Here is a 14497-nt window from a genome sequence, read left to right as displayed (position 1 = left end):
ACTCATAGCACATTTCTCATATACATCATTGAGTGGTATCTCTCTCGCACTAGTCCGCTTGAAGAAAGAGGAGAAGACCCGTCAGGAGCTGGATAAAGCTAAGCGCAAACTGGAGGCGGAGTCAAATGACCTACAGGAACAGATCGCTGACCTGCAGGCCCAGATCGCTGACCTCAAAGCTCAGCTTGCAAAGAAGGAGGAGGAGTTACAGAACGCCTTAGCCAGGTAGTGTCAGACTGGTGTATTTATTTCTGCAAAACAACACTAAGTTCTATCAGTTTTAATAATTTAATGTACTCTTGATTCTCACAGGTTGGAAGATGAGTCTGCCCAGAAAAACAACGCTCTGAAGAAGATCAGAGAGCTGGAAGGACACATCTCCGACCTACAGGAGGACCTAGACTCTGAGCGGGCTGCCAGGAACAAGGCCGAGAAGATCAAACGGGACCTTGGGGAGGAGCTGGAGGCCCTCAAGTCTGAGCTAGAGGACACTCTGGACACCACTGCCACACAGCAGGAACTAAGGTTACACAAATATGTATTCAGAGGAATTTATAAAGTGTATATACATTTACCTTTTAGATGATGAAGCTATCTTAGAGAAGAAAAAGATGACTAACAAAACACAACCAAAAAACAAAATGTGCATGCTTAAAAAAAATACCTGCATTATCCATGTATCTGTCTACAGAGCCAAACGTGAGCATGAAGTGACCCAGCTGAAGAGAGCCATTGAGGAGGAGAACCGGACCCACGAGGCTCAAATACATGAGATGAGACAGAAACACACACAGGCTGTTGAGGAGCTCAGTGAGCAGCTGGAACAGTCAAAACGAGTAAGGCCACTATTTTATGAATCATTCTTAATACCCAGCTGTCATTTAGCTTTTTATTTCTTTAATTGCATATTGAGGATTCTCTTTATTTTCCTCTGCTCAGGTAAAGTCAAACCTGGAGAAAGCAAAACAAGCTCTGGAGAAGGAAACGTCAGAGCTAACTATGGAGGTGCGCTCACTGACCCAGGCCAAGCAAGATGGGGAGAACAAGAGGAAGAAGCTAGAAGGTCAGGTGACGGATCTTCAGTCCCGCTTCAACGACAGCGAGAAGCAGAAAGCTGAGCTGACAGAGCGCTGCTCCAAGATCACTGTAAATCACTTACACTAATTATTTAACTACTGGAAAAGAAATGTGAATCATTAAAAAAAGAATGCCACAAAACTACGCTTATAAAAGTAACAAACACATAATTTTTATTCCTGTACAGATTGAACTGGAGAGTGTGACAAACCTACTGAATGAAGCAGAAGGAAAGAACATCAAACTGAGCAAAGACGTGGCCAGCCTTACCTCCCAACTCCAAGACTCTCAGGTAACCGGACTTTTACTCTTAACTAGGGATGCAACGATACCAATTTTTTCAAACCGATACGATACCGATACTTGGATCTGAGTACTTGCCGATACAGAGTACAAAAAACGATACTTCTACCACACACACACACACACAAATACAATTAATTGGAAGACAGGTTTTATTATATTCCCTGCCGATAAAAAATAAAATCTTAATAAAAATGACCACAAAAAAATTTCAAGTGAAAAGTAAGCACTTCTGTTAAATTATTGCAGAGTGTCCACATTGTAATTTTACAAAATATCACTGAACTATTGGCACTGTCTCGAGCTTTCAGAATAATAAATAAACACTTCTGTTTGGAATAAAATAAATACAAATTAGGTTTGCGAATAAAATAAACTTTTAAATTATTGCAGAGTGTCCATATTGTAAACAAACAAATAAAATAATTATTATTAAATAAGTAATAAATAAAATAATAATTGGCTCCCTAGTGGCCAATCTAAAAAACTACAACAGAAATGACAAGCCACCCTCTGATTAATGAAATAAGTTAGTATCGGTTCATGGTATCAGTTAACTTTTACGAGTATGAGTACACACACATTTTACAGTATCGGCCCCGATACCCGATACCAGACCCGATACCAGTATCGGTATCGGTGCATCCCTACTCTTAACATGTTGTTAATAACACCACACAAACATTTAGTCTTTGCTGTGACGATGAAATATATTAAACTTTAGAACAAAAGCACTGACTACTGAACTCTTGTGTCTAACAGGAGCTGCTGGCTGAGGAGACACGCCAGAAATTGCAGTTCTCCACAAAGCTGCGACAGGCGGAAGACGACAAGAACAGCCTACAGGAGCAGCTTGAAGAGGAGGTGGAGGCAAAGAGGAACGTGGAGAGACATGTGTCCACTCTCAATATCCAGGTCAGAGGCCGAACTCTGTTGATTAAGACTTTAAGAGAAATTGGCGGGAGCAAAATAAAGATAATATGATGGGAAAAAACTGGAGCGATATTGGAGTGAAGGTTTACTGTAAGCTAAAGCTCATAACAAGAAAACACTCTTGTACCATGTAGAAGATTCCTCTCTGTTACATAACAGTTTTGCTTTGTGTGCAGCTATCAGATGCAAAGAAGAAGATGGATGAAATGTCAGGCAACATTGAGCTGCTGGAGGAAGGAAAGAAGCGTCTGCAGAGAGATTTGGAGGCAGCAAACACTCAGTATGAGGAGAAGGCCTCAGCATACGACAAGCTGGAGAAGACCAAAAATCGTCTGCAGCAGGAGCTGGAGGACACGCTGATGGATCTGGACAACCAGAGGCAGAACGTTTCAAACCTGGAGAAGAAACAGAAGAAGTTTGACCAGGTCTGCTAAACCAGAAAACAAGCTTTTAAATATCATTCATGGGATTGAGCCTGTTTTTAGAATTTCACAGTTAATTGAAGTCAAGATTGTGACTTTATTATATAAGATTAGATGCACAGTAAAACAGATTTGTTAAATTCATAGTTATTTGTTTCTTTGATCTCCAGATGCTAGCCGAAGAGAAGAGTGTCTCCAGTAAATATGCAGACGAGCGAGACCGTGCTGAAGCTGAGGCCAGAGAGAAGGAGACCAAAGCTCTGTCCCTGGCAAGGGCTCTAGAAGAGGCTCAGGACGCCAGAGAGGAGCTGGAGAGAGCCAACAAGGCCCTAAAAGCAGAGATGGAGGATCTGATCAGCTCCAAGGATGATGTGGGAAAAAATGTTAGTGTTGGAACATCTTTCACTCACTTGGCACTGGTCAATAGATCTGCAGGCTGAAAGTCTGTAGTTACAGGTATATGTTTACAGTGTCTAGAGCTTTCCAGTTAATTTCAAATGTATTGATGGAAGGTCCATGAGCTGGAGAAGTCCAAACGAGGCCTGGAAGCCCAGGTGGAGGAGATGAAGACGCAGCTGGAGGAGCTTGAGGACGAACTGCAGGCGGCTGAGGATGCCAAGTTGCGTCTGGAGGTCAACATGCAGGCTCTGAAGGCCCAGTTTGAGAGAGACCTCCAGGGAAGAGATGAGATGGGAGAGGAGAAGAAGAGGCAGCTGATCAAGCAGGTAAATAAAAGCCTTCATTCTTATACCAGAAGAATGTGAATGACTTATTATCAAAGAATGCCATTTCAGCGTCAGTAATCATTGCAATGATGCACACTGGCTGCAGGTCCGTGAGTTGGAGACGGAGTTGGAGGATGAACGTAAGCAGAGGGCCACAGCAGCAGCAGCCAAGAAGAAGCTGGAGATAGACATGAAAGATCTGGAGGGACAGATCGAGACAGCCAATAAGGGACGTGATGAGGCTATCAAGCAGCTCCGCAAGCTCCAGGTGAGAGCAAAGGACACTGAGAAAATTCAGCACAGAAGAATTTATATAAATACTGTAGGGGTCTTTTAGTTTTCACTGTAATTTTTAGATGCATATTTACATTAAAGCATATGTTGTAGTGAAGGTTTGTATCTTAAAGGGAAAATGTTAAGTTTTTGGATTTGTTTTTTAACTTGGAAGCAAACACAAAAGTAAAACTTAACTTGCTGTTTGCTTGAAATAAACTTGTAGATATGTAGACAAACATCTTCTTAAGGGAAAATTCCCTGGTTTTGGCTAGTGACTATGACTTTAAAGGGGAAATGTCAAAACACTAAAATAAGATATGATCACTAAGAGAAGCACTTGAAAACAGGACTTGGTATCATCAAACACAGATCATCTGCCTCAAGTATTGCAAATATACATTATAGACATTATTTGATGTCTTTTCTCTGTCTCTGTTTCTCTTCATCCCTCCAGGCCCAGATGAAGGACTACCAGAGGGAGCTGGAAGATGCTCGTGCTGCTCGAGAAGAGGTGCTGACCACCGCAAAGGAAAGCGAGAAGAAGGCCAAGAGTCTGGAGGCTGAGCTCATGCAGCTACAGGAGGTAAGGCTGTCGATTCCTAACAAGGCAAGAACCTCTCTGGGAGCCGGGGCTCAAAATAATGAATGTATGTGTTTGCAGGAACTGGCTGCAGCTGAGAGAGGACGGAAGCAAGCAGAGGCTGAAAGAGACGAACTGTCCGATGAGCTGGCGAGCAACACCTCTGGAAAGTAGGTGGAGAGTTCACTCTGTTGCTTTGTCTGTGAAGTGAACCATGGAAAAAAAAGATGGTGGCATTTCTTACCATGCTCTCTGTGCTCAGGTCAGCCTTGTCAGATGAGAAGCGTCGCCTGGAAGCTAAGATCGCCCAGCTAGAAGAGGAGCTGGAGGAGGAGCAAAGCAACATGGAGATCCTCAATGACAGGCTGAGGAAGAGCACACAGCAGGTGATAAGACTGTAGCAGACATGATTCATGAAGAGTTAAAGCACTGGGCAGAGTTCTCATCCCTCTCTTTGCACGTACTCCACCCACAGGTGGATCAGCTGAACAATGAGCTGCAGACGGAGCGCACCACCTCCCAGAAGAACGAGAGCGCTCGGCAGCAGTTGGACCGCCAGAACAAGGAGCTGAAGGCCAAGCTCCAGGAGATGGAGAACCAGGTCAAGTCCAAGTTCAAGTCCTCCATCTCTGCCTTGGAGGCTAAAGTGGCACAGCTGGAGGAGCAGCTGGAGCAGGAGAACAGGTCAGGGACACATAAACACAGAGCATACCGTATGTTTGATGAATAAAAAAATATATACTTTTTTTGGTGGTTTTACCTTCTTTAAATTGTATCAGCTGTACTCATATTCATTTCCTCTTAACTCTTGTCCATCTTGTCTCAGGGATAAGCAGACAACTGCCAAGAATATGCGCCAGAAAGACAAGAAGCTCAAGGACCTGATGTTGCAGGTGGAAGACGAACGAAAACAGGCAGAGCAGTACAAAGACCAGGTACAGTCACGGAAACGTTTTTGTGCACGAACAAGAAAATAAATGCAGCTTTCATTGTGCTCGTCAGTGCTGAGTTAGCATATTCGCTTTGTTCACTCACCAGGCGGAAAAGTCAAGCACTCGCATGAAGCAGCTGAAGCGGCAGCTAGAGGAATCGGAGGAGGAGTCTCAGCGCGCCACAGCAGCCCGCAGGAAGCTGCAGCGGGAGCTGGATGAAGCCACTGAGGCCAACGACGCCATGACCCGCGAGATCGGCTCTCTCAAGAACAAACTCAGGTAGGATAAAACGCCAAAGGGTCGTTCTGTTGATGGAGGTGATGTTCGCCTGCTATTTCCACGATGACACAACAGGACACAGACATTGCAGTAAGAGGTTGGGATGCTGTGTAAAATGTAAATAACTGAATGTAATGGTTTGCAGATCAGTTTAACCTGAAATACTACAAAGACAACAGGCTAGGTCTCCATGGTAACTTAGGTTTTAACATGACATAACCTGATCAGATTAACTTCAGAGTTTTGGCTTAAAATCAGCTGGAGGAACCACATTTTCATTATTACTTTTTTTAAACCATGCTTTGCGTGAAGTATAGACTCTGTGGTGGACCACTATGTTTTTATATACATACCTTACTAAAACCACTAAATGAAGCTCAACTGTACACAGCACTATGCTCATCTTATTTGCAGCCCGAGTGTTAGTGAGGTCTTTATCACCAGCTCCTTTGGTGGTACTCAATGTATCTAATTTTATGCAGAGCAAGTAAAGAAGCTAAATAGCACCAGCCCCCTCCCTTTATATGCAAGCACACTCAGAGCCTGAAGCAGAAACTTGAAAGTTGACTGTTAAATAATTTTCATGGTACCAGTTACCTCTGAATGAGGTTTTAGGTTTTGTCGAGCCAGCTAGCACAAAGAAACTCTGGCTTCGCTGAACTTCCTTCGTAGTAAAACCCTCGAGTCTCGAACTGTGCTGTTGGAAGAAGGAACTAAACCTGTTAAACATATTTTTGACATGTTTCTCGCATCAAAATTTAAATAACTGTATATTTGAAAAGCAACATGATCAAAATTGCTCAGTTTCAAAAATCTAAATGTCGTCTTTCAGTCAAACAGGTTTCAAGTTATTTGCAAATCTTAGCATTCTGCTCTAACATTTTATAAAGCATCCAAACTTTTTGTAGCCACAGTTGTACACAAACAACAGTTTACAGATTTGCCAAACTGTAGACAGGTTAAAGCACATTTATTAGTTTTAAATGCTCTCAGTTAATCTACATTTCAGTGCTACAGAGCATAATTTATGTCATTCAAAGGGATGTAAATGAACACTTGAAGCATTCACGTTCTTTCTAAACTTGATGAGCGGAAACAAAACAATCATGTCCATCTCTATTCCAGAGGCAACCCTGAACCCAAGGAGTAACAGCAGGTATCTCTGCGCCTAAAAGTTACCCCATCACTATTTCTCATTAACATACCATAACTTTTCATTCCCCGTGCACACCCTTAATGCTCTCATTTCTTTCACTGAGCCTAACTGAGGGAAATGTGGCTATCAGAGATGTAACTGAAAAATTCTGAGTCCCAAGTCATATTACACCATTTGGTTTCCATTGTACCCATTTCCTGGGGTCATATTTTTCCTCAGTGCTTGGTTTAACTGCCGTAAACCAAACTCATTTTCCTGACCAAGGAGTTAAAATGAGTTACAAAGATAACCAGCGTGCTTTACCCGTAACCGAAGCACAACCTGTACATTCTGTACTTCATCAACGCTCCTTTTGCAGTGTGCAAACACCCAACTGGTTTTCAAATGAACTTAACCAGCACAGAGCCTATTGCATCCCCTCACTGTGACAATGTTTCTTTGTGTCTTGTGTACTTTTTTGTCCTATCTTAGGCGTGGAAATGAGCCCTCCTTTAGCAGCACACCTCGGCGCATAGGCGGAAGCCGAAGGGTGGTCGAGGATGCCTCAGAGGACGACGCCGACTCCCAAAGCGACTTCAATGGGACAAAGTCCGCTGACTAAGGGACTTTTTAAAAAAAACATATATGAGAAATACTGTTCAGGGCAAAGCCTGCCACTTAAAACAAAGAATTACTTCAAAAGTCTTTTATGCTATCTATCTGTCCTCTTGTTTCAGAGCACCTTTTCTTGACACAAAAACAATCAGGACATGATTTCAACTTAGTGGGGTCGTCTAGTGGTTATGCTTTTGTGTGATTTGCTGTTTTTTTTTTCCTTTTCTATTTTCACCTGTTTTTTTTTTTTTTTTACTGCACTGACACAAACATAGGAGCCTCTAATTAACACCCACTTAGTACTTAAAGCAATGACAAAGTGTAAATCTACAGATGTAGAACTATTATCAGTTACCGTCGTCCTGTTGCCTGTGACTGCTGTTATTGTTCCAGAGCACCACTCTAGGGTTTCAGATTGGATGCATAGACAGATATTTCAATCCCCAGTCTGCTTCTAGTCAGCGGTGTTGTTTATTACCCCCACCAAGGAAAAACATTTTTAGCTTCCGTCATATTATTTGTGCCTTTCATGTGTCCAAATCTGTTTAGATACGCTGTTTATGAAATGTTAGAGGTCAGACAAGGTTGTGGGTTACTGTTAACCAGAAAACTGAGAGTCACATATCAACATTGAGCACTAAGCAACACTCAGATCTTCTTTCAGTAGCTTTCTTTTCTCCAGATTTACTGTACTTAGAAACAAAAAGTCCCTGATCACCCTAAACTAAGTCAATCTCATTTTATAATTTTCTTTGTATTCAACAAATGTTTACATGGCACTTTTTGTATCCATTACCTGTTGAACCACCTGCACGAGAAATAAAGAGCTTTAAAAAAAATAGTTCGACTTTCTCCTTTTAATGTTTCTGTCTTGGTCAGTAACTCACTCACATTATTCACATCTGCTCAGTTTAGTAGAAAAAGAAAAAACGACTGCAAACCAGCAGGACAAAAGTTGGGTATAGTACCTCAGGCACAAACAGTTTAAAGTCAGCGTACAGAAGCAGCTGCAGGCGTCCTAAACACAAACAGCCAGTACACAGTGGTTACAAGGATTACAACTGGAAGTAGCTCAAGGAAGATTAAAGGGGACCAGTTATGCTTCCCTTTACTTTCTGTCACACTCGTAGATGAAACAAGGCCAAAGTTTCAAATCATGAGCTCAGCATATGTGTTAGGATTCCCTGTGAGTCAATATTTCTAGTTCAAGACTGCTCTAAAGACTATTTTCTGTCTACTCTGTATGTCGTTAAAGAGGATATCCTTAATGTGTTCATTTCAGGGAGGTTCAAAACTTCCGTTTAGGAGGGAGAAGACCTACAATAACTTGTTTCAGGCAGTGGATAAACTCGGACTGCAAAAAGGTCCTGAATGAGACAATTGATGATTATTTTTAACTGTGTGACCTTCATAGCGCCTTGGTTACACTCAAGAACATTAATATGACTGTAGAAACAAGCATGACAGGCCCCCTTTAAACTGTCCTGCAAACAGGAGGACCTCCAGATTTCAGATGTTACAAGTTAATTCCTACACAAAGGCTACAGTGCAGTATACAGTGATAGCTACTGTATAAAGGTCATATTTAGATATGCAACTTTAATATTTGCTTAATGAGCTGCTGGATGGCAGTAGTGACAAGATCCGTTTAAACAGAAACATTTCAGGGAAAAGCATAGCTGTCACATCAGAATCGCTCCATTTCCTAATTTCAGAGTCTTCTTTATACCTACACAAATATAGGAACAGTGCTAATTTGACCATTTCAAAATCTATTATTGCTTATCATGTTTACCATATGTCCACCATATAAGTCTAAATGGCAGAAAGAGATACTATACATTCAAGTGCACATGTGCCTGTCTAAAATATACTGTCAGCTACCATCAGTAAAAAGGTTTATGATAACATTAGATCATAAATGTGCAGCATGATAAGTTTTATCTTTTATAAGCCCAGTAAAGCAGAAAATAGTTGGTGTGTGAAATGGTTGGAGGGAGGTAATAGGAAGGACCCGAATGATAATGAAATGGGGTCGGGGGGGTATACTAAATGCTATTACTTTAACCACTATGAAGTCAAGTGGCACCCCTCTCGATGAAAATCTGACAGAGACGATGATCTGTTTCAGTATTTTAACAACTGGATCAGACGTGGCACTGCAGCAAAGCAAGAGCCCACAAACTGAAGAAGTAACAGCAGTGATGAAGGCAGCGCTGGCTGAAATACTAACGCCAATTCATGGCAGGAAGTAATTCATTGTCAGCTCACCCAGTCTGAAATATTTTTAAACCAAAAATATCAATCTGTGTTCTTCAATACATGATGGGAAATGACAAAGCTCAACCATGTTTTTCATATATATCTCAAAGAAAAACAAACCTATTGCTTTTGTTATTTCCAGTTTTCCCCTTTATCACAGCTTTGGTTTTGACTTGGTCACAAACACAATATTTGCTCAACTTTTCCATAAACAATACTCCAGATTCTTGGTCCCTATACCAGGGTCACTTTCCAGTGCTTTTAATTATTAAAACTGTTCCTTACATGGATAATGATTAATAGGCTAGTGCACTATATTAGTGATGTAGGAGCAGAAATGTTTAAAAAGCCCTGCTGTGCTTGATCCAACCACAGAAAACACAGAAGGTCCATCATGAGGTTTTGTTTTTTTAAGAAGTTAGCCACCACAGCATTAGAGATATAGTGGAAGATATGCTGCGAATGGTAGGGTCCACAGGATGTGGTGCTGCCTCCTGTGATATGGTGTGGTACAAGCCTGAGAGAGCAGAAGTCCGTGCGTTAATGGGCGGAGCCTCTCTCTTTGCTCAGTGAGGGCACGGTGCAAGGACAATCAGCAGGACGTACGGCGACAAGGAAGACAGCTCAGCTCAAAGTCCAGGGGTGTCGTATGAGGAAGGTCAGGAGGGAGAGAGAAAGGAAGGGTTTTTTCCCCTCCCCTCTCATAGCAGTATCTTGACCCCTCCCTGTGGAGACTGGGCACCATGGGAGATCCCTCTTGGAGGAGCTGGTCCAAACTCTAACCGTTTCACCAAACTGAAAAACAAAGTTCAACTCATGAGCTAAAGCTGTACATTCAGATTCACAATCTTTTTTTAAATGTAGTTACAGTCAAAAGCCTCAAGGCTTTGCATTTGGACTGTTGCCATGTTGTTGTTTGTTTGTTGTGTTTAACAAGCACAGGGTGGTTCTGACTGAGAGACCCATAACAATGCTTGTGAGTTAGGCAAAGTTAGGCAGCCAGACCCTAAAGCATATCCTGCTTTATCATTCATTTCATCTTGAATTGAGCCAGAATGCACAAAATAAACATCATGTTTGTTCAGTAAGACTTCAAATTAATGAATGACTTTATAAAGTCATCAAGAACATTTTTACTCGTGTCATAAAGTAAAGAGGGGAGCATCATTCTCCCATCGACCTTTTACAGAGTTCATTTTGCAACCCCCGGAGACGCCCCCTGCTGGCCATTACATCATGACATTACACATGTCACTGCTTGGGTTTAGGCCAACTTCATCTGGCTTTTCAGGCCCAGAGGCCACATCCATTTTTAACTCTGTTCCCCATAAAGATGACATTTGGCGGCACCCCTGTGCTGGTGTTTTGACACCTCAGTATATATTGATAGACGTGGAAAAACAACCGTTGGAATAGTTTCCAGGTTTTGCGATGGGTAGCTGGACAGGCAGAGCTCACCCCCTCAACTTCTGATGCAAACCCGGCCATGTTGTTTCATATGTAGGCATTAAATATGAAAGTAACTGCTCAGATCATAAAACAGCTTGAATAATTTCTCCTAGGAGAAGGTAAAGACTCTATGCATAGTCTATACAGGTTATAACTGGTGTAGAGATCTATATATGCCAACATTCAATTACACATTACCTTATGTATTACATTGTTTAGCTACAAACACCATTATCACCAGTTATCACTACCAGTTGGCAAAGTGGTAAAGATAAAAGGTACCTAATTTAAGGAAGTAAAATTAAAGTATCATGCACATTCTGAAATATTCAAATAGCCATTAAGTTTTATTAAATTCTGTTAGCATGCAATAAGCTACTAAACTTTTTTCCAGGGACAATCAACAAAAATTGAATAATAAAACTCCAAAATACCAAACAGCAACTTTAAGAGCTGGAAATTAGGCAAACAGAGAAATAACAAGGTGCAATCTGAATCCATAAGAAGGCCAATCATAAAGTATGTAGATAGCTAGAAGTGTATTACTCAAAACAGATCTTCTACTGTAAACTCATGGTGACACATTCCCTCACCTGTCATACTGAGGAGGAGGGCTCAGGCCCACCGCCTGGAGCTCAGCACCTGCATCTAAACCCGAAGGACTGCCAGGACCAACTGTAAGTGCCGGTCTGTTGACGGATGTGTCGTACACAAAGTCTCGACAAGATGCCAACTTGGACTCCAAATTCTGGCAGTATTAAAATAAACAAATACATAAATCAATAATAAAGACATACAAACCAACATAGCACTTTCAGTACAAGTATTAACTTTCTTACTCCAACTTTTCTGAGTAGTTCCCCAACGATGTTGAGTGCAGATATTCTAGCCGATGTAGTAAGCGGGGTTCCTGTTAGACTATCACCTAAAACAACAACCACACATAAGCTGATAAGCTGGTATTTTAGTATAGAGGTACTTATTAAGATTAGAGTTTTATATTACCTCTCCGGATGTTGGAAGCTGGGGTTGTGACATATGAACTAATAGGTTTGGAGGGTGTGACGGGGATGGAAGGATTTCCAGCTGAGGGTAACATATCAGGACGATCTGTGTCTTTGCCCAGGCTGCTGGATGGCCGTCTCTCCTTCTGTCGTACAGCCAGCTCATGGCGAAGGTCTGCCGCAAGTTACAGAAGTAACAGAAATTAAACCGTCTTCTAACCAACCACCTATTATAGTTTTTCAGAAGTAATTTATATTTGTGGAAAAAGCTGGCATATGGGGCAGGCAAACATGATCAAAAACAAAAGTAAAGGTGACGCTGGTTGCACAATAAAACCTGACAACCAACTGCCGGTTCAGTTTCTCACAGCACATTAAAAGCACATACAATATATTAACTGTGATAGCGTTCCACACTTTAGAAAGATTCACTAAGTGAATTTCCATATAACACTAAAATATATGCCTATAGCTGTCTGTGAAGACCAGTTAAGCATAGACTCATAAACACTTATAAAACCCATTAAATAATTTTACCTAGGTTACTAGTTAAAACATATCCTATAAAATTATTATATATCAACAGTCAGATGTACAATAAACAGGAAGAACAGGACATAAATAAAAACAGAAACTGCTGAATTAATCAAACTATCAAAATTCACTGAGTCAGTGATAAGAGAAAGCAGCAGTTCTTGTGAACATGAGAAGCTGCTTTGAGTGGATGATTGTGTGTGTGTACCTCTAGCTTCGTCCTTGAGCCTCTGAACAGACTCAAGCAGGTTCTCTTTCTCATCCAGCTCACTTTCAAGAAAGGCGTTTCTCTCAATGACCTGGTTCATCCGCTGCTCAAAGTCCTCCAGAGACATGATCGTAGCCCTGAGACAAGCAGAGAGGACATATTATGCAATATTGTGTATATACTGGCAAGTCTAACAGGCACTGCATGCCTGTGTGAACATGTACCAACTTTTAAGCACTGACCTTTTGGTTCTCTCCAAGTCATCATTGGATTGCTCTAACTCTCTGATATACTTCTGCAGATGATCTCTAACTGCTCTGGTCTCTCCCAGCTCTTCCTCAAGTGTTGATATGTGCCTCAAAGCATCAGAATGCTGGACTTCAAATTTCTCCTACAAAAAGCACAAGAACAAATAAACTGAAACTGACAGTGTCATCTTGGCAAGGTCATGGCAAATTAATCAACACAGCTGCCGTTCATATTTTAATAAGAAAAGCTGACTATTTTATTAAACGTTAACCCTTTAAGAAGTTCCCTCTCGCCACATTTGAGCATTTTTTGAACACAAAACTGCATTTACTTTCTCCACTATGCTTATTTCCCCATGGACCACTAACTAAAATAGCAGTCAGCTGCTTTATACCCAGGCAGCAATTTTCCTAGTGGCAGTAGCAATAACAAGCTGAATGTTAGTAGGCTAAAAGCTGCTTGTGTTGGGTGTGTCTGTTCCAAATCCTCAATGTCACTAAGTGGAGCATCAGTGCTTGTGTCCCTCTATTAAGGGGCCACAGCCTACTTAAAATCAAGGTTGTCTACCTTTATGTTTTCCAGTTCTACGCGAAGCCGGTGATTATCCTGCAGCAGCTCTTTGTTTCGACCCTCACATTGCTTCAGCTCTGTCTCAAGCTCAGCCTCATAGTCCCGACTCATCTGCTGGAATTCCTGCAGCTCCTCTTGAGCCTCTTCAGCCCTGGTGACAGAGCAATGTACAACACCTCCAAAATATCAGCTCAGCACATGTTAAGAATTATATAACAATAACTGCAGAAAGTAATTTCCTAAAAGTAAGTCCTCCGATTGTATGCCTTTTTTTAGTACCTTTGCTCGTATCTCTCTGCTTGCTCCTTCCAGAAGCCCAGCTCCTCTTCTAGGGATGCAAACTTGCGTGTTGTCGGCTCTACCATGTCTGCTGCTCTGAGTAAGGATGGAGGGAGGATTAAATCAAATTATAGCTTTCTCCTTTTTTAAATTACGTGCTTGTCACACTTGGGGACACATCATTACAAAACCGTTAGCAAGTGCTAACTTTATTAGCTAACACAAATTACCTCCGCCGAACAGTTTTCTTCGCATACTGGTGCCAATAAAGGGTTCACCAAATAAATAGTTTTAAAGTTTATTTGTAGAATAGTAAAAAATGAAAGGGAAACTTTTAAATCTAAATGCAATGTCAGAGAATGCATATGGCCCGGCTAAGTTTTTAGCTAACTTAAGCTAATATAGGCAGCTAACCGATCTAGTTGGATATGTGATCCTAAAGCTGCTCTAAACGGAACTAAACACACTCACCTGCATATGAAGGAACGATTAAAGCATGCCACAGCTAAGGGAATGTACTTCGATGTGATGATATTTTTTCCGGATTTATTGAGTATACGTATTGACAATTGCACAAACTAATCCTTCGTTACCACGTCGATCGTCTCGCCAACCAAATAAATACGAACCTTGAGTTCGTGAAGCTCATTGGGCAACACAGATGA

General features: G+C 41.4%; 2 protein-coding genes across 5 annotated transcripts in view; one reads left to right on the top strand and one right to left on the bottom strand.

Moving 5' to 3' along the window:
* The window catches only part of myh11a (myosin, heavy chain 11a, smooth muscle), a 31165-nt gene extending 23635 nt beyond the window's left edge, over positions 1–7530 (top strand). For 2 of the 3 annotated variants that reach the window (XM_085163078.1, XM_085163077.1), the window contains 17 exons: positions 54–225; positions 313–525; positions 692–836; positions 940–1146; positions 1265–1369; positions 2143–2295; positions 2490–2738; positions 2906–3118; positions 3248–3460; positions 3567–3728; positions 4191–4319; positions 4398–4486; positions 4579–4702; positions 4792–5000; positions 5143–5251; positions 5355–5527; positions 7155–7530. In XM_085163078.1, coding sequence (XP_085019204.1) covers positions 54–225; positions 313–525; positions 692–836; positions 940–1146; positions 1265–1369; positions 2143–2295; positions 2490–2738; positions 2906–3118; positions 3248–3460; positions 3567–3728; positions 4191–4319; positions 4398–4486; positions 4579–4702; positions 4792–5000; positions 5143–5251; positions 5355–5527; positions 7155–7284 — 2795 coding nt within the window. In that variant the 3' untranslated portion in view covers positions 7285–7530. Of the gene's footprint in view, positions 1–53; positions 226–312; positions 526–691; positions 837–939; positions 1147–1264; positions 1370–2142; positions 2296–2489; positions 2739–2905; positions 3119–3247; positions 3461–3566; positions 3729–4190; positions 4320–4397; positions 4487–4578; positions 4703–4791; positions 5001–5142; positions 5252–5354; positions 5528–6652; positions 6684–7154 lie in introns of all 3 variants that reach the window. The other variant, XM_085163079.1, reaches the window with a different exon arrangement.
* LOC146516328 (nuclear distribution protein nudE homolog 1-like) lies at positions 7470–14470 on the bottom strand. Of its 2 annotated transcripts, none has more exons than XM_085163083.1 (9): positions 14304–14470; positions 13833–13928; positions 13551–13704; positions 12977–13125; positions 12735–12871; positions 11994–12167; positions 11828–11913; positions 11582–11736; positions 7470–10334 (listed from the first exon to the last, which is right to left on the bottom strand). In XM_085163083.1, the coding sequence occupies exons 2-9, from the start codon at positions 13916–13918 to the stop codon at positions 10241–10243; spliced, it is 1035 nt and encodes a 344-aa protein (XP_085019209.1). In that variant the 5' UTR covers positions 13919–13928; positions 14304–14470; the 3' UTR covers positions 7470–10240. The 2 variants fall into 2 exon arrangements, with proteins under 2 accessions (XP_085019209.1, XP_085019208.1); XM_085163082.1 differs by having other exon boundaries at positions 13833–13923.
* Positions 14471–14497: the final 27 nt, after the last annotated feature.

This window comes from Neolamprologus multifasciatus, chromosome 6 (assembly GCF_963576455.1).
Source record: "Neolamprologus multifasciatus chromosome 6, fNeoMul1.2, whole genome shotgun sequence".
NCBI classification, from domain to species: domain Eukaryota; kingdom Metazoa; phylum Chordata; class Actinopteri; order Cichliformes; family Cichlidae; genus Neolamprologus; species Neolamprologus multifasciatus.
Note: the sequence above shows the minus strand (reverse complement) of the source record. Positions and strands in the feature narration are given on the sequence as shown.